Here is a 26780-nt window from a genome sequence, read left to right as displayed (position 1 = left end):
TGTTTTCAGTTTAGATGTGCATAATGTTATTTTTAGCCCGCATCATAATATAATCAACTGTATGTAATATTGTACAGTCAAACTAATTTACTTTTTGCTTATAATTATTATTTTTTATATTAAAAAGTACAGATAATCTAATAAATATGGATGATTTATATATTAATTACATATATAAAACACATTTACACACACACGAGTTACTAGTGACATTTATTAGCGTTTATAGAGTTGTTTATAGTAATAAATCCATATAAACAGGTTCCGAATGTAGGGCTTTTAACACGTTAACAAGTTTAATGAGTTGAAAAGAAGAGAAGAGTGGTAAAGCTGTTGTTTACACTCTGTGTTCTCGCGAGATTTGGACGCGGTCCGCATAGAGCCGTGGATCTTTACTCTGTTCTCGCGAGATGTGGCGGCAGTGCGCATGGAGCCGTGAATCGCTGGAGCAGTTGTTTGTACACCGGAGTGTGTGCGCGGGTTAGGGGGTGTGTGTGGGAAATAGTGCGTGTACGGAACCGCTCCGTGACAGCGGCACACGGTTAACGATGGCGTCCGGCGAGACGCTGTACATCGAGGCGGAAGGCGCGGCGGTGCCCGCGGAGCTGGTGGAGCTGCAGGAGATCGAGGTGGAGACCATCGAGACCACCGTCATCGGCGGAGAAGATGAAGATGAGGACGAAGAGGAGCCGGCCATGATCGCGCTGCAGCCGCTGCACACCGGGGACGGGGAACCGGGCGTCATCCTGCTGCAGACCCGCGAGGAGGTGGTCGGAGAGGACGCGGAGCTGCGCGGGGACGCCTTCGAGGAGCAGATCCTCATCCCGGTGCCCACACCCGGCGCAGACGCACAGTACATCGGCCAGACGCTGCTGACGGTCGCGGGCAGGAGCTCCGGGGGGCGTGCGGGACGGAGGGCGGCAGCGGGAGGCAAGAAAACCGGCAAGAAGAGTTACTTGAGCGCGGCGGAGTCCAGCGGGAGGAAATGGGAGCAGAAGCAGGTGCAGATCAAGACTCTGGAGGGGGAGTTCTCCGTCACCATGTGGGCGTCGGGTGAGTGGGCAGACTCCTGCACTCGTTCCGAGTGTTTTTGTTTTGGTCGGAGGCCATGTTTGTCGCTGGTGATGGGCGCCGCCATGTTCCCCGAGTCCACTATGGCCGCCCGTAAAGATGGCGTCGGTGCGCGGCTGGAAGATGGCGCGAGTGCGCTGCAGCTGTGTGTGTGCAGGCCGCGAAAAGCGACCGTTTAACAGACCCGCGGGTTGAGCTGAGCCCGCGCGCGCCATTCTGGATTCAAAAATATGAGCAAGTGTGACGGTTATCCGTTTATTTTAACGGCTGATACTGAAGAGTTCGCGGAACCGCTGCGGTAAAAGAGCGTTAACTAGTGCTACTAGTTTGGAAAGGTAGGTTAAATAACATGGAGTCTGTACTGCGAGGTTAGCTTGGTCTGATAATGGTAACGATTATGAGTCGGTTACTAGTGCTGTGGAGACAGTCTGGTGGTATTAAACTGTATAGAGTCTGTAAACCAGTGCTACTGGACTAGTTTTGTGTGGTCATACAATGTAAAGTTAGTTAGCTAGTGCTTCTGTACTAGTCTGGTATTGTTTCAATGCGGAGTCTGTTAACTAGTACTGTGGTAATAAGTTAGTCTGGACTCTGGTGTGGTTAAATATTGTAAAGTCTGTTAACTAGTACTGTGGTAATAAGTTAGTCTGGACTCTGGTGTGGTTAAATATTGTAAAGTCTGTTAACTAGTACTGTGGTAATAAGTTAGTCTTGACTCTGGTGTGGTTAAATATTGTAAAGTCTGTTATCTAGTACTGTGGTAATAAGTTAGTCTGGACTCTGGTGTGGTTAAATATTGTAAAGTCTATTAACTAGTACTGTGGTAATAAGTTAGTCTGGACTCTGGTGTGGTTAAATATTGTTAAGTCTGTTAACCAGTAATGTGGTAATAAGTTAGTCTGGACACTGGTGTATTTAATTTTGGGTCCTTATGTTGCAGGTCTAGCTTGGTTTGTTAATGGTGAGTCTGTTAACTAGTATTGTGGGAGTAACAGTTAGTCTGGTGTGGTTTAGTCTGTGGATAACCAGTCTGTTAACCAGTGCTGATAGATGTTTAACAGTTTTAACTAGCGCTTCGGGACTAGTTAGATCTAGTTATACAATGTGGAGTCTGTTAACTAATATTAGTGTTGTTGAGCCAGATTAGAGTCTGTTAACTAGCACTGTGGGAGTAGTCTACTGTGGTTAAACAATGTGGAGTTGGTTTACTAGTGCTACTGGGCTAGTTTGTTGTGGTTATACAATGCCTTGTAATCAATCATTGGATCAATTGAGCTATACATGGACATGAGGTCAGCTATTTTTGCTGAGGCATTATCGAAATATCGGCCATCATGCTTGCATAAATGTGGACAACATCTGGGGCCTCGTGTACAAAGACTTGCGTTGAAATCAAACTAAAACACTGCGTACGCACAAAGCTGTAAATGTGTAAAAAATTCAGATGTATGATATGAAACACTGCGTACGCCGAATTCCAGGCATATTCTCTTTGTACATCCAAATGAACGTGAAACTGAGCGCACGTACGCCAGGCATGAAGTTGGCGTCGACCAGCGCACATTCCCACGTTCATTTCATTGTTAGTAAATCCAAGCGTGAGCGTGAAACCTGTCGTACACAAAGTTTTTGTGCGTACGCAGCGTTGATACATGAGGCCCCAGATCTGTTTACATTAGATTTACAATATTAATGCTGCTGTATACTCATAAGCAGTGGTGTAAATGGTCAGAATAACATCAGATTAATTTCTCACACCTTGTATTACAGAATAAAGATGATGTGTTGTGACAGGCAGAGTGCTGTGATCAGTGATGGAGCCATGCTGTAGATCCTCATCATCCACTGAAGCGCTTCATGCTTTCTTTCAGATGATAAGAAGGAGCTGGAGCATGAGGTGGAGGAGCACGTCATCGGGGAAAACTCTCCGCCTGATTACTCCGAGTACATGACCGGGAAGAAGCTCCCGCCCGGCGGCATCCCAGGCATCGACCTGTCCGACCCCAAACAGCTGGCGGAGTTCGCCAGGTCAGAGACAGCGCGCACACTGACCCACAACACTACCGCTCTACTGTGTGTGTGTGTGTGTGCCAGCATGTATGAAAGTTTGTGCACATGACTGTGCATATCTTAATTTGTCTGTGTGTGTGTGCTTGTGCATGTTTGTGTGTGCACATACTCGAGTGGGTGTGTGTTCATGCCTGTGTGTCTGTTTGTGTGTGCACATATGTGCATGTGTGCACATGCATTTCTTTGTGTCTTTGCTTATGAGTGTGTGTGTGTGTGCATGCGTCTGTCTATGTGCATGTGTGTGTGTGTGTTTATCAGGGTCAGAAATGAATCAGCTCTGTAAATGTGGTGCAGAGAGCTGTAATTCCCCAGGTTTAGAGCTGTGTGTGATCTGTTCCTGCAGGTGTGTGTCAGGTGTGAACGCACTATGAGTGCTGCTTCAGTTATAAAGAGGAAAATGATGCAAACTTGATCAAATATGAGTCTAATCTAGGGCTGCACGATATTGGAAAAATTTGACATGGCTGTATTTTTCCCCGTAATGTATATTGGCAATTTAAATTTCGCCACATGCCTGAAATAGCTCTGGAAAGACATTACTTTAGATTGATTGGAATGATTGTCTATAGTAGTGAAATATAAATATATTTTATGTAAGTTATGGTGAACATATAGTAAACATAAAGAAATATATTAAAAAAATAAACACAATGGAGCAAATGTTATGGTTTTCTGGGGAGAATCTAACAGTATTCAATAAAATATATCTTTTAATATGCTTTAAACTATTAAAATGTTCACACAGGCCTTAAAAACACACGAAAATGTTACATTTTCACTCTATAGTGGTTCGATTCTCCATAAATCTCATGTGTTTTGACTTGTGGATTCTGATCTACTTTAATCACGACTCAACATTGCATATCTTGCGATGTTGCTCTTGCAGACACACACATTGCAATATTGATGCTCAAACGATGTATTGTGCAGCCCTCGTCTAATCTGTTCATCAGTGCAGCCCCATCTTTCCTGAGAATCAGTGGATCAGCAGATTGATGTGCTGCTGAAACTCAGGCTTATTTTGACTGATCAGAGAACACCTCTCAGTACACATCAATGGACAACACACTATCTATGGCATGATAACCGTTTTCAAGGTATACCGCGGTTTGGAAAAGTCAAGCTTTTAAAACCATCAATTTTCTGCATACCTTTCCTAAGTTACGTGTATGATTTTTTTATTTACGCTTTTGTTGTTGTTTTTAGGACAGCAGTATCTCCAGCAGGAAAGATGCTGTTTTAATTTAAACAAATGAAGACCGCAGAAGTCAATAATTCATTGGTCACACTTTACAATAATGTTCATTAGTTAATGTTAATTAATGCATTTACTAACATGAACAAACAATGAACAATACATTTACTACAGAATTTGTTCATGTTAGGTAACGTTAGTTGATGAAAATACAGTAGTTCATTGTTAGTAACTCATGGTGCATTAACTAATATTAACAAGCATGGACTTGGATGTTAATAATGCATTAGTAAATGTTCAGTTATGATTAATAAATGCTGTACAAGTGTTGTTCATGATTACTTCATGTTAGTAAACGCATTACTAATGAACCTTATTGTAAAGTGTTACCAATTCATTTAGCCTGACACTTTTACTGCTCCAAAATATTTTAAATGTTTCTCAAATTAAAATATACTGTGTTCAAAAGGGGGAAAAGTATTTGTTTTTTACCCAGACATTTAAAAAGAAAACCTTTTAGAGCAGTAAACACAATACCGTGAAACTGTGATATATTTATGCAAGGTTATTATATCGTCACAAACTTATACCGGCCCATGCCTACAACACACAGTAATTCAGATACTGACACCGCACACCAATACAAACATTGTTCATTTCTGACCCTGTGTGTGTGTGTGTGTGTGTGATCTTTGTTGATGCAGAGATCGCTTCAGTGTACTTCCTGTGAGAAATCTATTTTGTATTGATGTTTAGTGCTTTGTTTGTAAAAGATGTCTTAGTCCCTTTGCTTGAGTTAATTAGTGTATTCATCTTGAAGTTCTCCTCACTGCAGTGATCAGCGGAGACGGTAAAGGCTCGTTCACACTGAGAACAGTAAATATATTAGTCTCCACACCAGCGTTTGTAGCTTCAGCAGTTATCTTAATTTCAGGAAGATGATTTTAAGAACATGCTTTTCAAGAATTGCACTACTAAAAAGTTGTAAAAAAAAAAAAAATTACTGTAACACAATATTAGTACAACACAGCACTGACCAACATTAGAAACTTCATCATTTGTTCTCTTTCAGTGGTGTGTTTGCATTGATTTGGCCAGATTCCACACATCACGAATGGTAAAATAGATTTTCAGTATACGTCTCAGCAATGCACAAGGGGTTTTCCTCAAATGAAGCAGTTTTTATCTTAACTAAGTTCAGTGCAGACAGAGTAATTACCATCCGTCAAAAATTGTTTTAATAAACGGCAGTGTATAAATTACTATTCACATCAAAAGTGAATTATTACGAGAAGTTAAGCATTATTTATTATTAGAGGTGTAAAGGATCACGGTTAAACCATGATCCGTACAGATCACAACCCACGATTCAGAACACAAAGGGCTTTTTTTTTTACATGTAGATTAATCCTAAATGTGTAACGTTTGCAGAGAGATCACCTCTCGCATTATTTAAACCACATGTATGAAAGCATTTCGGCTTTCCTGTAAATATATAATGATGACAGAAGACATTGTGCTGGGTTATTAGGGATGTGCTGGGTTATTAACGGTGTTTTCTGTCACTGCTTGTTTAACCTGCATTATTGTACTCAGTGTAAGCTGCACGATTAATCATTAAAAGATCAGGATCTCAACACCCACGCAACATCACTTGTAAATGATGCTGATTTGCATATGTTTATTAATCCCTCAAATTGTTGCATTCAAATCTGAAAATGTACGTTGTTTTTTAGACGCAGTCAAATAACACAGAAGTACTGGGAGAACAGTTTAGTGTTTAGATAAAACCACTGATGTTTATTCTAAAGATTAAAATCACCGTCATGCATTTTACTTGACGCTCTAAAATGAAAGTTGAAGGCAGCAGTAACATTACTCAACCAATAGGGGGCTATGAAAAATCTGCCACTGAATAATTCTTCAGAAATGATCATCCAGCAATGAAACATGAAGTTTAATGAGTGAATAACTGAATCATTTATTGAAGAAGAGCCTAAAATAAACGTGTAGTAGAAATGATGTTAGATTTCTACATTTAGCGTTATCAGCAACAGTAGGAATAACAGTGAGTTTTTCACAGCACTCAATATTTTACAGTTTATTTTATTCAGCTGATCATTTCTTCATTTTATTTTTATAAATTACAGGATTCCGTTCCAAAAGCTTCTCGCAGTGCTCTTTCTGTAATAAATTGAAAGCACATGACTTTTGTTTCATCTCTTTTCTGGCTGATCCAAAAAAATGGTCCAACCTGTGACTAAAACAACCATAGTGTGATGCGATCTGTGAGATCTTGGATCCGTTGCACCACTATTTATTATTGAAATCAATATTAGACAGTTTGTCTCAGAGTTCATATTCTGTATGCTGTTCTGCAGCTGCAGTGTGGAGACTAATGAAGACAGAAACTCTGATTAACCTGCTGAAGATGTGTTTGATCGTGTGCCATGGCACTGCTATTATTCAGTCTACCTGAACGACAGCGTCACTGTAATAGTGGTGTTCTCGGAGTGAACGTCCTTCACCTCGTCTCCTGCTTTTGCGCAGCATGTTTTTGACATGACATTTACTCTGTTAGTTGTTTTATTTCTCAGCCCCTTCAGCAACAGTGGCGGTCAGTTCTCTCGGTAAGTCTTAGATTGGAGAAACTCTTTCATTGGTCAAATGAGCGGCTTATGGGTCACTGAAGGCTGGGTTTGGGTCACCATGGGTTACGGGTGGATGTGTTCTGAAGCAGGGCATGCTGGGTAACGCTGATTGTTATTGTGCCTAGAATGAAGCCGAAGAAGATCAAGGAGGACGATGCTCCTCGAACCATAGCCTGTCCACATAAGGTGAAGAGTCTGTGACTTCTGTGTTTTTTATGTCATAACAATTTATTAATAATAATAATATGTCATGTAGCGAGCACTTTGGTATTAATGGGTTTCATAGACGACCAGATTTCAGCTCACATATGCACACTACAAAAATGCTTTCTTACTTGGAGTTGTTTACTTGTTTCTAGTCCAAATATCTATAAATTGTTGAATCAGGAAGCATTTTCTAGACTAGCAAAAAATATTGTGTTATTGTCAGAAATAATGAGTCAAAGTACACCAATTATTATGCAAAAATCACTTTTATGCAGGGTTTAAGCACAGCAGTGTGTGAGCATCTCCAGCCTCTAATGGTAAACATGAGTGAACTGTGTTTGTTCTAATCAGGCTTGATGAACACAGTCTGCTGAAACACTTTGATTGACATTCTCCCTTTGCACGTGTCATCAGAGGGGGAAAGCCCCGCCCATTAGTGCACATCTCTCCATCTCATTAGCATAAACAGCAGTCTGTCCAGTAGAGTTTTTAATCTGCCGCACAGGTATGTAGCTCCGCCCTCTTCTGAAAAGAGCACCATCTCGTTTGCATTTAAAGCGACAGTCACCAAAACGCCACAATTAGGATCAAAGCCTGAAAGGGTCAGTTTCAGAGAGTTAGAAAACTTCTGAGTCACACACACACTCTAGCGACAGCAGAGACGCCTTTACAGTGTCAGAATAGGTCACCTTTAAAACAAGCAATATAATCTGCCCATAGGGGAAGCAAAATAATCTTGTTTTGACTTTGAAATAAGATTATTTTGCTTGTTTTGTAGAATATTTAGATATTTGGACTATAAAGATTAGCATTTTTGCTGTGCACATGCAATAGCACACAGGTGATGGAAATATCAGCTTTTTGTTTTGGTGAATTGTGAAGATGAATGTTTGTGAGTTATAAAATGTTTGTGTTGGTGGAGTTTCTCTTCAGTGACAACTGAACTGAACTGATCTTCAATGATGACATTCAGGGCTTGACACTTACACTTGCAATATGCAGGTAGATTCCAGCTGTGGCGGATTAGACAGACACTTCCACTAACCACGTTGGCTGGTTGAAAATAATTTTTAAATTGTAGTTTTAGATTGTAGAGTTCGAAAATAAGTGTGACATGCAAATGTGATCTTAGAATGAAGAAGCAGCACAACTGACCAAAATAATTGTGTTCCTTCGAGCAAAAAGAGGCAAGGTAAATCGCGAATAAGAGGATGATCACTCGCGCACACATAAGCAACCGTAGCAAAAACACAACTAGTGCGATCGGTCCTCTTTGAAATAGACTGGACATAAGTGATGCTCATGGACCCACAGTCCTGCTGTTTTCAAGAGCTCCAGATTTTTTTCTTTGATTGTCTTTTTGTAAGCAGTAAGCAGCAGAGGTTGCTGTTTTCGCTTTAACCATTCTTTAAGCAGTAATGTTAAGGCTCCTACACACCAGGACGCTTTTCGTTTGCGTTTATCGTCAGCGTTTTACGAGACTTTCAGTTTTCAAAGCCAAGCGCTTTTCACTGGCGTCAAGCTGAAGAGTATGCAAAATTCCTCTTTTGACGTTAGATGGCGCTCCACAACATTAAGCTTCTGACATCCGCTTATAACACAAGAAGAGGAGGAGAGGAAGTTCACACGTTTGTTGTTAAAGTTACTGGTGACTCGAACAAGCATGGATGGTTCAAGCAGCAGCTCTAGCGATGAAGAAATGATTGTTCAGCAGAGCAATAAGCAGCTCCATGTTCATATCCCTCTGGGCATCTTCTTCAATGTGCGCTCGCATTGACAGTTTAGGGCTTGAGCGCCACTAAGTGCTGTTTACTGTAACTTCAGCAGCTCCGTGCACATGAGCAAAAGTGCTGATCTGATTGGTGAAGATTTTGACGCAGCGTATCAAAACAAAACAAAAAAAGCATGTGGCGTTTTTTTCAAAATGACGCTTTTGCGCTGCTGTTTTGGGCGTTGGTGTGCACGTTCACAGTGACGCCCGTTTTTTTGTCACGAGGCGTTAAACGTCAACGGAAAACATAAGCAAAAAACGTCTCTTGTGCACGAGCCTTTAACCGTATGCGAGTGATCATCCTTTCATTATCACACACTGTTTTTCACCTACTTTCTTTTGCTTTATTTTTGTTAATATTGTTACATTTTTTATATACATTGCTATTGTTTTAATAGAAGATTAACTCCTCATTTACGTGTAGTTAACTGGTGATATGAGGCCTTTAGTCGTAACACAGACTGTGCATAGTTTTAGATGCATGACAATAATTATTTTTTGCAATTCAATTGTTTTTTTGTTTTTTTAAGAAAAGTTTTGTTGATTAAAAAGTGCATGTGTACAGCTACATTTTTCTTTTTTTGTGGCTGAGAAATAATAATTATTTTTTAAATTTCTGGTGTGGTCAGAGATAAATTTGGTAAATTCAAACTCTTCAGAACGCAGCAGCACGAGTGGTCTTTAATGAAGCTAAAAGAGCACATGTCACTCTGCTGCTCATCCGTTTGCACTGGCTGCCAGTTGCTGCTCGCATCAAATTCAAAGCTCTGATGTTTGCTTACAAAGCGACTTCTGTCCTTGCTCCTTCTTATCTGCTCTCACTTCTGCAGATGTATGTGCCCTCCAGAAAATTGCGTTCTGTGAATGAACGTCGCCTCGTGGTTCCATCCCAAAGAGGGAAGAAATCACTTTCCCGAACTCTCGCGTTCAATCTGCCCAGTTGGTGGAATGAACTCCCTAACTGCATCAGAACAGCAGAGTCACTCGCTGTCTTCAAGAAACAACTAAAAACTCAACTATTTAGTCTCCACTTCCCTTCCTAATCTGCAATTGCCTCTCTGGATATACCACTAACTGTACTACAGAAAAAAAAATTTTACTAAAACTTTCCTTCTTAGACTTTACACACCTGAAACTTGCCTACAGCACTTATTCATTGTTGCTCTTAGTTGTGTAAATTGCTTCCTTGTCCTCATTTGTAAGTCGCTTTGGATAAAAGCGTCTGCTAAATGACTAAATGTAAATGGTAAATCTTTAATTTTGGAGCCCTGAAACGTCATGTGAAATAATGAATAATTGCAATGCGACACTATGAAACCACAACCCATTTTCTGTCATACACAACAAGAAAAGTTAAATGAACGAGGAGGCTTGTGGACACAAGGTCTAAATCAAGTTATTTTAGCATGTCAAAAGCCCCTTTCACTCATACAGACCTTTTCGGAAAAGGTTGTACAAAGGTTGTATGTGTGAACAGGTCCTTTTGAAAATATCGGTAAATTCGTTCTGGCTATTTTCCGGAAAGAGAAGTTGTAACATTACCGGCAATTTGCGTGAATGCAGAAGGAAGATTGCCGTAATAAGCGCGTGCACGTCTAGAACGTGCTGACGTGAGACGTCTGCTTTAGCCAATCACAACAGTCAGACGCATTCACGTCCGCGCGGTTTATGAGAATAAAAGCCTTTGAATATTTCTCCAGACACATTTAGCTGCTAGAAGTTAGTCAGATCACGTTTATATGTTCTTCAACTGTGTAAATAATCATCGATGAGATGCTTATGATAAGCCGTTGTTTGTTTACCTTCAAGCTTTGCGTGTGCCTGTGAAACAGCCTGTGAGCACCTGCACACGCACATATTATGAACATCTCGACATGCGAAAGTGATCCTGCGAAAGTTGTTCACAATATTGATCATCCACAGAGTCTGTAATTTAGTCAAATGTTTACAAACACAAGCGCAGCCGTTTAAAGCTCATTTGTGGTGAATGATGTCAGAATTTTCCGCTATTTTGGAATGGATGTGTGAATGCTCTTTTGCGGAAAATTGCCGTAACGTCCTCGCCTGTGTGAACAGCGCTTTTTTGAATATACCGGTAAAGTGTTTCCGGAAATTTTCCGGATATTTACCGGTATCACTGTGTGAAAGGGGCTAAAGTCAAATTTATGCGTATAAAATATTTTCCGAACAACAGAAGTGTGGCTAGTGAAAATGGCGAGTGTCTAGTAGTGTTGGAAATCTACTAGCCACAGTGGCTGGTGATCAAAAAAGTTTGAGTCAAGCCCTGGTGACATTGATGCTAAACTTAACTGAGTGAGTGTTCATGTACTAGAGCTACAGCATATATTCATCATATCTTCATCTATTAACCTGCTCTGACATGATCTGCTTTGTAAAAAGGGCTCTAATGTGTGTGTTTCTGACAGGGCTGCAGTAAAATGTTCAGGGATAATTCAGCCATGAGGAAACACCTTCACACTCACGGCCCGCGGGTTCATGTGTGCGCAGAGTGCGGGAAGGCCTTCGTGGAGAGCTCCAAACTCAAGCGCCATCAGCTGGTGCACACCGGAGAAAAACCCTTTCAGGTACGTCCATCATTCAGACTGCTGTTGAGGAAACAGGAGTCTAGAAATGATCTTTAGACGGCTGGTTAAGTTATAGACATATTTCAAAGCCCTAATTTTACTGAAATATAATTAAAAAAAGCTTAGATTAAATGTCAAAGCTGTCACCACCAGCATTTCAGATGATTTTCACCTTAATGTAATGGCCGTCAGATTACTTTCTGATTGGAATATATGGGCATATTATATTGTATAACAGATTTAAGAAGCAAGCAAATAAAATAAAAGCATTTTAGTGTATTTTTGCATGTTCATGTTTTATCCTCACTTGATTGCAGGTAGCTTTAATAAAAGAATTTAACATTTTTGACCAAAAAAACAATAGAGAAATGCATTTTTCTAAAAGTAGCACACACACACACACACACACACACACACACACTTCCCTTACTGTAATATAACTAAAACATGGATTGTCTTCATAACTCCTCAATGGTGCAAAAATCTGAGGAGTTTTAAAGGATTAGTTCACTCAAAAATGAACATGTACTCATTGTAATCACTTAAGAAATCTGGAAAGTTCTCATTTTTGCGTGAACTGACCCTTTAAATCAAGATGCATTAAATGGATAAGCAAAGTGGGTGACTGTTATACATCTTGAGAGTTTACCATTAGAACATGATCAAGCATCTGTCATTGGAGATGGATTTATTTATCTTTACTTTAACAGCAGATATGTGTTGTTTCTCCAGTTAAAGTATGTTGGATTCATAATGGTAAAAGTTCTTTCCATATTCTAATAAAGCTATTTATTTACTCAGCGTGCAGCTCATATATAGAGGCATTGAGTTTGTTTTAGTGTTAACTGGAGTGCTGTGTTTGGAGTAATACCTGTCGTGCAGTGTCTCATGCTGCTGTTTGTGAATGTAAAAGTGCTGCAAAGCTTTTAAATCAAGGTTAATCAGTCATTCTGTCCTAAAGTTAAAAGGCTGAACAACATCCTTTGCTCTCAAAACACAGTATATCTGTGCTGTAGATGTTCAGAAGCTTTTATTGCGAAGACAAATCATTTATTTTTAAATTTAGATTGACTCTTACAAAGCCGCTATTTCCAATAGGAGAATTGAGAGCTCGGTCAGTTGCGTATTCAGCAGTCCTGGATTTATCTGCATGAGATTGGCACAAATAAGAAATGCGTCTGATGCAGAGTCTGCAGAACTGAGCACTGAAGAGAATTGATGCTGTACACTAATATAGCCGCCTTGTTCATTAAGATGGCATTTTCCCCACAAACTCTTAATAATGTCTGCTTGTGATGTGTGCTCAGTGTTAACTGTAGAGTCTAAATCAAATGTGCGACTGAGAAACATCCTGCAGACCTTCTAGTGTTTCATCCTCACATTAAAGCTGAAGTTTGATCAATGCAGTGCTGTCTTCACTGTTCGAAAGAGTAGAAAGTAACTGAAGGACAAGGAGGCCTTCATTTCCAACACACTCCAATCATAACAGAGTACTGCAGTCTGACCAATCAGAGCAGAGTCATTTGACCAATCAGAGCAGACCCAGCTGACCAATCAGAGCAGAGTCATCTGACCAATCAGAGCAGACCCAGCTGACCAATCAGAGCAGAGTCATCTGACCAATCAGAGCAGAGTCATCTGACCAATCAGAGCAGACCCAGCTGACCAATCAGAGCAGAGCAGTCATCTGACCAATCAGAGCAGACCCAGCTGACCAATCAGAGCAGAGTCATCTGACCAATCAGAGCAGAGATGAGTCATCTGATCAATCAGAGCAGACCCAGCTGACCAATCAGAGCAGAGTCATCTGACCAATCAGAGCAGAGATGAGTCATCTGATCAATCAGAGCAGACCCAGCTGACCAATAAGAGCAGCCATTCGACAAATCAGAGAGTAGATGAGTCATCTGACCAATCAGAGCACAGTCATCTGACTGAGTAAAACCATTTCACCAATCAGCAGAGTGGACCAACCTGACCAATGAGAGCAGTGTAGAGTAATTCAACCAATAGGAGCAGAGGTGATTCATCTGACTATTCAGAGCAGACCCAGCTGACCAATGAGGGCAGTCATTCGACAAATCTGAGAAGAGATGAGTCATCAGATCAGAGACCCATTTGACCAATTAGAGCAGAGCGGACCCATCTGACCAATCAAAGCAGAGAGGATTCATCTGACCAATCAGATCACAGTCGTTTGACTGAGCAAAACCATTTCACCAATCTGACCAATCAGAGCAGTGATTCGACCAATCAAAGCAGAGATGAGTTGTCCGACCAATTAGAGCAGAACAGACCCATCCGGGCAGTCAAAGTCATCTGCTCAGTGAGCGCAGCATGGCCGTGTGTAGAGGAGGTGTTTATGAGGATCAAGCTCTGTAATGTCTGTAATGAGGCCTCTTCTGTGTGTGTAACAGCTCTGTGCTTCTGTGTGTTGGTCTAGTGTACGTTTGAGGGCTGTGGGAAACGCTTCTCTCTGGACTTTAACCTCCGCACACACGTGCGCATTCACACCGGCGACCGGCCCTACGTCTGCCCCTTCGACGGATGCAATAAAAAGTTTGCTCAGTCCACCAACCTCAAATCACACATTCTCACACACGCCAAAGCCAAAAACAACCAGTGAACTCTCTGTGTGTGTGTGTGTGTGCTGGAGCTCTGCAAGAGGACCTGGAGGAGCACAGGGGACTGAAAAAGACTAAAGGAAAACCCCTTTGTTATAAACACACACACACACACACATGAGGAGCCGAGCGCTCCTTCCTCTTCCACTTTTCCTCCAGTCTCTAAATCCACTGCAAACATGCTTTCATTTAGAGTTTGTCCTGTTTCCAGTCCAAATATCCAAACATTCTTAAATCCAGAAGTGTTTTCTAGACAAGATATGATGAGTCAGAAGTGAGCAAAACGCTAACACTAATCTGATCATTGGGTAAGAGAAATAAACGTATCTCAGATTGAAAGCAAGAGTGTTCTGCTTATTTTAAGGGGAAACTTGCTTCATTCGGACTCCTCATTGCTGGAAACAACACTGTAGTTTGTGCTGGTCCAGATGATGCTGACTGATTTGTAGATATTTGGACTAGAAACGAGACACAAAGTCTAAACGAACGCATGTTTGCAGCGTGCTCTTCTTCATGCATCATATCTTTTAATTTGGTGTTTCTCCAGTGTGCATATTGTACACTTATTTCAGGAGTTATCACTGTAACTCTGTCTGCTTGTGTTGCTCTGTGGTTTGGTCCGGCTGTGATGCATCATGGGTAATGAGTTGTGTTTGTGCGTGCGCGTGTGTGTGTGTGTGTGATGGGAAAGATGCAGTGGTTGTGTTTGAGCACACCTGCAGTATTATTGTCTTTGTTTTCTTCTTCAGAGAGTGTACGGTGAAGGTCTGAGCATCGACTGTCCTTTGTTTATATTCACACCTGTATTCACACCTCACCTGTATTTCAGCAAAATGCAATTAAAGAGGGAAAAAGTCAGCTTTTGTCACCTAAATCTGTTTTGGTGTCATGAAGTCAAATTAACATTGATCAGTCTGAATCGTGATGGGATATGTGTGATATATGTCAAACTGAGTATTATATATACAGTCAAGCCTGAAATTATTCATATTTCTGGTAATTTCTGTCACATTTATTTCACCAACAAGGTTTTTGTTGATCCAGGCTTCTGCCAAAAGGCAATTGGTCAATGTACAAGAAGCAGCGGATGCAGAGTACCGATTCTGTAAGCTTTACAATGTATAAAACACACTTCCCCCCTATTTATACTACTTAAGTGATCACCTCTCTTTACCTAACAGGAAGGATGCCAATCCCTCAAATGCCTTTCCTATAACAGTTATAAGTGTTTATCATCAGTACAATCATAAGACTAACAATGCAATTTGGAAACGCTGCAAATGATGGAAGAAAAATTCTACGTGTCTCAATCAAGGAAAAGTTTGCAGCTCATATTTGATGCAGAAGAGGTTAAAATTACTTCTTTACTAAGAGGAACTAGGTCTATAAAGTACTGTTTATTGTAATAAGTAAATTACAAGAAGTTATATTATTAAATATTCATGTTAAAAATATATTTTGTAACTTTTTCTAAATATTTTCAGCCAGGTTTTAGTGAACTTGCAATATTATTAAACACAGAACTTTCACCTCTTACGTGTAAAAAGGCCTAAATACATGCAAGGTCATTCAAATATTTTGCTCATCTCCAAATAACACAAACACTCAGCGAGTAACGATCGAGTCACTAAATGTGATTATCGGCCAATCAATCAGAGCATCCCTTCTTTTAAGTCAGGATTTTTCAGGGGTGTGAATAATTTTGGGCTTGACTGTTTATAAATCAATCTGTAAATATGATTGGAGGAATTTTGTCCCACTCATCTTTGCAGAATTGTTGTAATACAGCCACAGTGGAGGATTTTCCAGCATGAACTGTCTTTTCAAGGTCATTTCACTACATCTCAATTGGGTTCAGGTCAGGACTTTGACTAGGCCACGCCAAAGCCTTCATTTAGCTTTTTCTTCTTTCATTTTCAGAAATAATAAGTCAAAATTAATCATTTTATTCTTTAAAAAAGGCTAAATAATCTTGCCAATATGGTTCTTGTTGTTTTTCTGTTTGAAATAGGTTTACTTTACTCGCTGCATTGGCAGATTATTTTAATTGTTTTATGAAAAAGTCCACATTTTTTGACATTTTTTACTTGTCTAGAAAATACTTTTATTTAAGAATTTTTATATTTTTAGACTAGAAAGAGCACAAAAACTTTAAAAGGTTTCTCTTTTTTTGCAGTACAAACAATAAAAAACACTCGAGACAACCACTGAGGCCTGATTTTAGCGTATACCATTACTTTTGATGCTTTTAGGTTTGCTAATCAAATGGCTTTGGATTTAATATCAGTTTTGATTTTAACTGTGTCTGCACAGTATGTCCAAAATACTCATTATCATGATAATAATTCATGCAATATTGGTGTTTAAAAATCTTTGCACCTAAACAGTTTTTTATTCTCGATTACACTCACCGGTCACTTTATTAGGTACACCTCACTAGTACCAGGTTGGACCCCTTTTGCCTTCAGATCTGCCTTAATCCTTCTTGCCACAGATTGAACAAGCTACTGGAAATATTCCTCAGAGATTTTGCTCTATATTAATAATGATCCTCAGGGTCTGACCTGGACAGACTGGAAATTACCTTAATATTTAAAGCTACAGGTCATCTTATATGTACAGTTGAAGTCAGAATTATTAGCGTCCAAAGTACCTGGATTTAGGATCATGGCATCCCTGTTCTTAATTGGCCAGGAGACTCACCTGACCCCATTGAAAATCTATGGGCTATAGTCAAGAGGAAGATGAGGGAACAGAGACCCTGAAATGCAGTGCAAAGCAACTTGGGCTACCATCACACCTCAACCGCATCAAAGGCTGATCGCCTCTATGCCACACCGCCTTGATGCTGTAGTTAGTGCTAAAGGAGGCCCAACAAAGTGCTGAGGACATTATACAGTACATTAACACACTTCAGAAGGCCAACCTGTGTTTAAGATCCTTTTAGTTTTATTTAGTTTTATATTTATACAAGAAATGTTCACATTTAGTGAAATACTGGATTTGAGTTTTTGTCATCTTTAATAATAATAATAATAATAAGAAGAAGAATCATTCAAACTGAATCAAATCAAGGCTTAAAATATTTATGTGTGTAGTGGAATAACAGCACACAAGTTTCACTTTTTAAGACAGATTATTGACTTTCCCTTGATATTCTAACACACACAGACCTGTAGATGACTATTATTTTCACCTTTATTTATTATTTTAAATATACTTGCTGTGTATTTATTTAGTTTTTTCTCTGTAAAAATGTTCTATTAAAACTTCTTTACTACAATAACTAAAGTATTTTTCTTAGCAATGTTTATAGTCATTTTAAATGCACTGGCTATTAAATCATTTTTTCTTTGTAAAATGTAATATATATATATATAAACTTTTCTACTACAATCACTACACTATACTTTTTTTTCTCAATTGTTTGTACATTTTACCACTTTACCATAAAGAAAACTATTATTTTCATCTGCCTTTAAATTTAAAGAACTACAAATATCAGATATAATAAAATCGCATTAAATAAATAAACCAATATAAAACAAGCAAAGGCTGTAACAATTTAGGTAAATACAACACAAATAAATTAAACCGTTTCAAGCCATTTTAGATGTACTGTATTTTTGGTTTGCAGATATTATATGTAAATATACTAAGAAAAAGAAGATTTTCTACTACAGGATTTATTTTTTGCAATTATTTGTACATTTTTAGTACGTTACCACAAGCAAAGCTATGGTATAATTAAAAAAATATTTATTTATAGTTATTATAAATGTACTGTTGATTATTATTATTATTTTAAAAAAAAATTATTTACTGCATTAACTACAATATGGCCACATGGTGGCACAGTGGGTAGCGCTGTCGCATCACAGCAAGATGTCTGAGGTTTGAGCCTTGGCTGCGTCAGTTGTTATTTCTGTGTGGAGTTTGCAGGTTCTCCCCGTGTTGGCGTGGGTTTCCTCCGGGTGCTCCTGTTTCCCCCACAGTCCAAACACATGCGCTATAGGGGAATTGGGTATGCTAAATTTTCTGTAGTGTATGAATGTGTATGGGTGTTTCCCAGTGATGGGTTGCAACTGGAAGGGCAATTACTGCGTAAAACATGTGCTGGATAAATTGGCGGTTCATTTTACTGTGGCGACCCCAGAATAATAAAGGGACTAAGCCGAAAAGAAAATGAATGTGTGTGTGTGTGTGTGAATCAGTGTGTATGGATGTTTCCCAGAGATGGGTTGCAGCTGGAAGGGCATCTGCTATGTAAAACATGCTTGGATAAGTTGGCGGTTCATTCCACTGTGGCGACCCCTGATTAATAAAGGGACTAAGCCAAAAAGAACATGAATGAATAACAACAATTTTATTTTATTTTTTTGCAATTATTTGTGAAATTGCTGACTGTGTGGATGTGTTTTGTAAGTAAATCCTTCAGTGGATGTGTTCTGGTCAACATCGACCACACGATCAGATCATCATTTCTGCAGTCATTTACACAGTTATGAGGAATACAGTGCTTTCTGCAGGGACGCTTCAGATGCTTTATGGTACGCTTTTCTCATGTTAATATTTCAGTGCATTTGCATTGCTCCGGATCATGTTTTGCATGCAGATGTGCTGCTTTGTGTGTGTGTGTGTGTGTGTGTGTTGGCTGCGAGCTCTGCTGCATTTTCCATGGGCTTTTACATGCAGAAATATGTTGCCAAGGAAACTGAGACATGCAGCGCTGCGCAGATCTTCTTCAGTCCCTCAGAGGCGTCAACAGCGGCACTAAAATAAACCAGCAGGAGCACAAGATTCCTCCACCACACTCCGTCTGCTTAATGCTGATCTATTATTACACACACACAGCTCTAAACACACCCATAAACAAACTAGAGCTGCGATTGGTCGATTTATGTGGCAGTCATCTGATCGCTTCCTGCAGAACCAGACATTGTTTACTCTGAAGCATAATCAATAGTCTGAACAAACGTTTAGAATATGACAATACATTACACCCGATTTACTTTGAAGTAATCTGTTGGGGTGATTCTACGGTTGCTATGGTAACAACAACTATAGTATTTTATCTGTTATGGTGATTCTACAGTTCCTATGGTAACAAAAACTATAGTAATTGATCTGTTGTGGTAATTCTACAGTTGTTATGGTAACAAAACAACTATAGTATTTAATTTGTTTTGGTGATTCTACGGTTGCTATGGAAACACAACAACTATTATTTGATCTGTTGTGATGATTCTACGGTTGCTATGGTAACAACAACTATAGTTATTGATAAGTTGTGGGGATTCTACGGTTGCTATAGTAACAACAACCAAAGTGTTTATTCCGTTGTGATGATTCTACTGTTGCTATGGTAACACAATAAATATAGTAATTGATCTGTTGTGGTGATTCTACAGTTGCTATGGTAACAACAACTATAGTATTTAATCTGTTATGGTGATTCTACAGTTGCTATGGTAACAACAACTACAGTAATTGATCTGTTGTGGTGTTCTATGGTTGCTATGGTAACAACTATAGTATTTAATCTGTTGTGATTATTCTACGGTTGCTATGGTAACAACTATAGTAATTGACCAGTTGTGGTGATTCTACGGTTGCTATGGAAACGCAACAACAGTAATTGATTTGTTCTGGTACTTCTCAGTGACCATCAGCCAATCAGAATCCAGCATTCATTAGAGGGGTAGTGTAAATAAGAACAGTGACTGTGTTTGTAATTAATCAGGGATTAAGCCGGTTTGAAGCAGACGTGCAGATGAGTTTCTCCTGTTCAGGTCTTTTGCATTCATCAAGTCACTTTCTCAGAAGGAGTAATCACATTCAATATTAACGAGGATGTTCATTCAGAGCACATTTCCCTCCATTAATAATGCATATTCTTGGAATTGCTTCTCTGCATATTCTGGTTCTTTGTGTATAATTTCTCTGTGCAGGTATGCAGATGTAGAGTCGAGTCGGTCATCACGTCTGTATCTGCTGTCCTCATCAGCTCTCCTTAATTAGCTCGTGAGTTAAGCAGCAGCCGTTTCATCATCACTTCTCAAACTTCTCATCTTCTGCTGTCAGCTGGGTTTTATTTAAGAGCTGTTATGATGCACTGATGATGAAAACATGATGATAACAGAACAGGTTTAACAGATTATCAGCCTCAGATAGTCAGATAATGATATGCAGGAGTTAATAATAAACAAAGCAACAGTGAAATGAAAACAAGTTCTGTCAAGGTGCTTTTAAAGTAATGTTTGTTCTGTTATTTGATTTAATCTCGTCTTCAGAACGCTAGCACAGAAACATGCATAATTAACTGAGCTTATCCTGCCCGTTTGGCTTCATCTCATATTAGTCTTGAGTACATGTAACTTCAGATAGTTCAGGTAGTTGGTGTTTCTGTGTGGAGTTTGCATGTTTTCCCAGTGTTAGCGAGGGTTTCCCCCACAGTCCAGACACATGCGCCATAGGGGAATTGATCAACTAAATTGGCCATAGTGTATGAGTGTGTGAAAGAGTATGGATGGGTGTTTCCTGGAACTGGGTTGCAGCTGCAAAGGCATCCGCTGTGTAAAATACATGCTGGAATAGTTGGCGGTTCATTCCTCTGTGGTGACCCCTGATAAATAAAGGAACTAAGCTGAAGGAGAATGAATAATTGAAAGTTGATATCTTAATAAATGAGCTTGCAGTAAGATGTTGTGGCCATGCAGTTTACATTAGTGACCACGCAAAGGCGTTCTCTATTTCTGTGTATGTTTTGATGAATATGAACTGTTTTGTTTTTCATACTTTTAACATTTGTAAAGTAGACATGAAATTCTACAGTATGGTCAGTTTGGTGGTATCTGATTTGCATTAAACACTGTTTGCATGTTGATTGCTGTAGCAAAGTAATGCTTTAATACAACGCTGTATTTTGTCGCATATTAACAAACAACTGTTTCTAATATAATATATCAAAAATCAGTCACCAGATTTGACAACTAGACACATTAGGCTTTGTTGTGCATTTCTCTAGTCTGGGTCACGGCACCACAACTGGTGTGAAATTCAAACCAAGACAAAAATCAGGGAGAACTTTCGGGTATCTTCAAAGCAGAATCCTTTAATAAGAAGAGCTCAGCGTCGCTGCGGCGTCATCTAAAGAACTCTGGACTAGGACAGCAGACACTCAGTTTTAATGCATTTTTTACAGACATTGACACGTGTAGGTGGGCACAGTCTAAAACAAAGCATGCAAATGAAGTGTTGTTGTCGGCAGGGTAAATTGCCTTTCCAGCCCCGATCTCACCAGCATATAAAAACCCATTCACGATACATTTTAGCATAAAAACAGTGTGCAAATGATGATCTGGAGACAGAACCCGTCCGACCAGTTGACCGGCTTGACCATTTAGCGTTAGACAATAGACACAGCTGTGCTGTGAAACTGACAATATGCATTACCAAGACATTTTAAGATCTGTCACACCCTAAAAACCAAAGAATATAACTTTTCAGTTTTATATATATATATATTATTGCTAATTTAGAAATAGGTTATATAAATGTATATTCCACAGCTTTCAAATGATATATAGTTTAATTTGTAATGATTGCTTCGTGTTTATAGACTGCAAAATTATTGATTAATACAAATGTAAGCGTAAACGCTCTCACAGGTTAAACAGGGTGACAGTGAATATATTTTAATCTAATATATTTTAGTCTTAAAATATGTATTCAGAAGACCTAGATCTTTCCAACAACATACAGTTTATCATGATTAGATTAGGATTTAATTAAAAACAGTGAAGTAAACTTCAGTGATGATGGCAGTGAAGCGGTGAAACACTAAACTAACATGTTTTACTTTCCACAACTATACACAATCCATGCATCCTGAACATGTCAACACTTGTGCAATGCCCACATGTAAAACACACACACCTGTACAGGGTGTGCGCAGGGTCTTAAAGAGTATTAAATGTTGATTAATCAATTTAGAGAAATTTAAGGCCCTTAAAAAGGTAGTAAATTTTGCATTATTTTGATTGTACAGTTGTATAACTATAGTTGAATGCTAATGTTTGAAACTTTTGGATGCTGTGTAGTTTATGAAGTCCTGCTGTGTTGGATGTACACTGCTTTGTTTACTGTTTACTTTGGTAGAGCTACGCATCGATGAATTGGCTCTTCAGTGTTTGAACTCTCAGTAATGATTAAATCACACTGAACTGAGCTAAACTGAACTGAACTTAAACACTAAAACCTGAACCACACTGTTCCAGTTACTGAACCACACTGTTCCAGTTACTATGACCATTTATGTGAAGCTGCCTGACACAATCTACATTGTAAAAGCGCTATACAAATAAAGCTGAATTGAATTGAATTGAACTGCAGTACTCAAGGCAGCACCATTATTTCTGCTGTTCTATAAGCGAAAGCTTCTGGATTGACATTTTTATAAAGTATATGAATAATGTTTTAGTTTAGGATTAGTTTCTTACAATCAGTATTTAGTGAATATATTTAAAATGTCGTTTATGTTACCTGTTCAGACCTAAAGTGGCAAGGAGGTCCTACCATGTATTGAAAGAGTCTTAAAGGGCCATGAAACCCCCTTGTTTCAGCAGGGTGTTTTCACACCTCTACTTTGGAAAAAGTCTGAAAAGTGGGCGTGTCCAGCTCTGTTTAGGGGGGAGTGTCGGAGGAACTAAAGTGGGATGGTGTGGGAGTGTCTATTTGGGCACACGATGAGTTTCAGAGTCAAACACACACACACACACACACACACACACACACACACACACACACACAGGGGAGAATGTGACTGTGTTTACATGGACATCTGTAGTCGAATTTTTTGCCAAATTATTAAATGGTGGACTTTAACTGCAGTTTGGCTCTTTCATTCAGGGAATTCATACATGCCCCTCACGACAAACGAGATATTTGATTGGAGGATCTGCTCTAAGCGTGTATTTTTCATGCAATGTTTGATACCGCACGGCGAATCAGAGAAAAAAAACCCTCTGCATTTTCCGGAAACTTAGATGCACACGGCAGGTAGCGTCAGAAAGCCGCGTGTGTTATTCCGGTCACAAAATGCGGTAAAAATCCTGCACGAGGTTAAAGTTTGGTTGTGGTGCTAACATGTTTACACTCGGTGCAATAGTTAACTTAGTGTGATACGAACAAACTGAATAAACAAAGAGCACTGGTCACTCACTTACCAAATCTGTAGAGACAGGACAATCACCAGCAACTAGAGCCACGTCTTTATTAAGAGGAGACTACAAGCGAATCCGTATCTCAGCGTTTGCAGATGAGAACAGCTCTCAGGTAAACAATGTTCCTCCTTAGACACGTAAGTTATTGTTGTAGAGCGTCGCGTACACTGTTAATCCACACGTGACTCCAGCTGAGCTCTCACAGAGAGAAAATGAAAACAAAACTTCACTGCAGCAAACTATAAAAGCAACACTTCACGCTTGTTTTGCCAACACAACGTGGCGTCTCTGCCGTCTAAACACTGTGACAGTAATGAATATTAATGAAGTTGCACAATAGAGCGCGCTGATTGGTTTGAACCAAGCCTTACTCATGCATTAATGCATCACACTGTAAGACGTAATAAGACACACTCTGGCACAGGCGTCCAGTCTGCACGCTGGAATACACGCTATTATGTCATGACCGTGACGCAGCTTCAAAAATTACTTTCAAACCGGAAGTACGAATTTGCTTGAAATAACGCAAAAACAACCAATTTACTCTTTTTAGTGAGATATAGGTGTCCTAATAGTGTTTTTAGCAGTGTGGGACACATATACCACTGTCAACAGCTCAACACATGTGTTCTGGTGTTTCATGACCCTTTAATAGAGGTCTTCAAAAGGTATTACATTTCACCCTCTGAAATGTTATTCTCATCTGAATCCACACATGCAGACAGAAGTGAGAGGAACTGTAACACAAACAAACCCAATAGGGCTTAGATTTACCCTTCAGGTATTTTTGTAAATTACGCCCCAGCCAATATATTAAACAGCACTCGTTTCCCCCGGTGTGTGTGTGTGTGTGTGTGTGTGTGTGTGTGTGTGTGTGTGTGTGTGTGTGTGTGTGTGTGTGTGTGTGTGTGTGTGTGTGTGTGTGTGTGTGTGTGTGTGTGTGTGTGTTAAGCGCAGGGTGTCTGCTCTGCCTTCATCTTCTGCTCGTTTCTTTGAGCAAACTCAAGAACTCGACTCTCTCTGACTCCAGGATTAACACGTCTAATAATAATGAGCGTCTTCAGCGCTGTGAGACAGACGTTCAGCTTGATCAGCACATTCAGCTCGTCTCTGCAGGAGCACGTTTAGCTCAACCTCTCAGATTTGCTGGTGTTCCTTTAAAAATATGTGCTGAGCAGCCGATTTATAATAATGATGTAAACACTATATGGGTCAAAGACGAAGAGGGGGATTCTAACATCACAATAAAAGAGCACAAATCAGCGTCTCCATCAGCTCCTGCACACATCTGACTGAGAGCAGTGGGGTCTGCTGCACTGTGGGGATTCTCCACTAATAAATGAGTCTGAACACCAAGACCAAACGCAGTGAACACGGTGAATGTGGAGGCTTCTGGAGGAGTGAGAAGAGAGCGCAGACACATGATCAAGACAGTTCTGGAGGGAATAATAATAATAGATGAAGAATACTGAAGCACTGTGATGCAGACTGACGGAGGCCTTTTACAATCAGCACAACAGCATTTCACATCTGCAACTGTGGAGAGCTGCAGAACAACATTACTGACGCAAACACACACACACACACACACACACACACACACACACACACATTTATATCTGACAGATCATCTGATCAGCACACACACACTGATGAAGTGCAGAGGTCACTCACTCCAGCTGATCACAGCACAGTTCAGGAGCAGTTATTCTATCATCAGATCAGCGTTTCTCCTACTCAGCTGGTGCAGAAGTGCAATTTTAACATGCATGGACATCTTGGTGTTCACATGTAGCACTTGTTATGTGATATTACGAAAAGGCTTGATGGATTATTTCAATGTAAATTAGAATGTGATAAGGAGGTTAATTATATTTCTTTCTGAGCAATAAAAGAAAACGATGACTATGATAATTCTGATGTTCTGCTGGATCAGTGTGTTTCCCCGACTGGTGTGTGTTTGCGTTCGTCTCGGCTTGTTTTTGCTGATTGAGCACGCTTTGTTGTGATGCTGGAATCTGCTGATCTGTCTGTGTGGTCTGAATCAGGCTTTAGATGTTTAAATTACATTATAATATATTTAATTGTCACCGGTTCAGAGAACTTTCACAGTTAGCGTTCTCAATATGTTTGCAAAATTAGAGAATGGAAAATTCCCTTAAGGGAAATCTGAAAATGACCACAGTGTTGGAGCGAGTCCCGAAACACACCTTCAGCCAATCGGCAGCATGAGATGTGTCTAGAGGTATGGAGAGCAGAGCACTGACAGATCTCATATATACAGGTGAAGTCAGAATTATTCGCCCCCCTGTTTATTGTTTTCCCCAATTTCTGTTAAACAGAGAGCAGATTTCTCCAGCACATTTCTAATCATAACAGTGTTCATAACTCATCTCTAATAACTGATTTATTTCCTCTTTGTCATGATGACAGTAAATAATATTAGACTAGATATTCTTCAAGACACTAGTGTTCAGCTTAAAGTGACATGTAAAGGCTTCACTAGGGTAATTAGGGTAAAGTTAGGGTAATTAGGCAAGTCATTGTATAACAGTGGTTTGTTCTGGAGACAATCCAACACTAATATTGCTGAAGGGGCCAATAATACTGAGCTTAACATGGCTTTAAAACAATTGAGAACAGCTTTTATTCTAGCCCAAATAAAATAAAAATAATACAAATAATTCTGAGCAACTGTATACAGAGAGAGAACTAAATCAGACACCAAAGCTGCTGTTCACACATCTGTGTTTGCTGTTTTCTGAGTGTTGACTTGTGCCTGATCTTCACTTGTTCGTTTGTAATCGTATCTTCATGTTCTTCAGCTATAACAGGCTGCATTTACACTGCAGATCTTGACGATCAATTCCCAGAATGTGATAAGACCTGTAGTATTTTGATGTGGTTAATGTTCAGAATAGGGATAAGCATTATATGGTTTGAGCATTGATATGGCAATGTGTGTATCCGCAATAGTCACCACATCACAGGATTTGATTATTTATTAAAGATTAAAGGATAAAGTGGGCGTCACAGTGGCTCAGTAGGTAGCACGATTGCCTCACAGCAAGAAGGTCTCTGGTTTGAGTCTCGGCTGGGTCAGTTGGTGTTTCTGTGTGGAGTTTGCATGTTCTCCCCGTGTTGGCGTGGGTTTCCCCCACAGTCCAAACACATGCACTATAGACCTTTTTTAATATGGCAATGTCATTGGTCTATGAACAGTTCCTGCTTGTTGTCAGATTATTTCAGAGCTGTAACAATTGGTGATTGTGTCATATTGAATGTTAACACAACTGCCATTAAAAAATGATCAATATGTGGAGCCTATACATTAGGACCATTGTTATCATTTACAAAATCGTTACTAAATGGCCGTAGTGTA

At 39.6% G+C, this 26780-nt stretch overlaps 1 protein-coding gene across 9 annotated transcripts; it reads left to right on the top strand.

The window, feature by feature from the left end:
* The first annotated feature begins 420 nt into the window (after window positions 1–420).
* yy1b (YY1 transcription factor b) lies at window positions 421–26050 on the top strand. Of its 9 annotated transcripts, none has more exons than XR_015517539.1 (6): window positions 421–1406; window positions 2943–3099; window positions 6934–6966; window positions 7113–7173; window positions 11392–11550; window positions 13994–15032. XR_015517539.1 is itself a non-coding variant. In XM_087296550.1 (6 exons), the coding sequence occupies exons 1-6, from the start codon at window positions 549–551 to the stop codon at window positions 24420–24422; spliced, it is 1005 nt and encodes a 334-aa protein (XP_087152676.1). In that variant the 5' UTR covers window positions 421–548; the 3' UTR covers window positions 24423–26050.
* The last annotated feature ends 730 nt before the right edge of the window (window positions 26051–26780 follow it).

This window comes from Danio rerio, chromosome 20 (assembly GCF_052040795.2).
Source record: "Danio rerio strain M-AB ecotype USA chromosome 20, GRCz13ab, whole genome shotgun sequence".
In the NCBI taxonomy this organism is placed as follows: domain Eukaryota; kingdom Metazoa; phylum Chordata; class Actinopteri; order Cypriniformes; family Danionidae; genus Danio; species Danio rerio.
This window is presented reverse-complemented; position numbering and strand designations above follow the sequence as displayed.

Coding starts and splice junctions, on each gene's coding strand:
- yy1b (XM_087296549.1), top strand. CDS start 549: ATGGCGTCCGGCGAGACGCTGTACATCGAGGCGGAAGGCGCGGCGGTG. Junction 7,174..11,391: donor CCATAGCCTGTCCACATAAG/GTGAAGAGTCTG, acceptor TGTTTCTGACAG/GGCTGCAGTAAAATGTTCAG. Junction 11,551..13,993: donor CCGGAGAAAAACCCTTTCAG/GTACGTCCATCA, acceptor GTGTTGGTCTAG/TGTACGTTTGAGGGCTGTGG.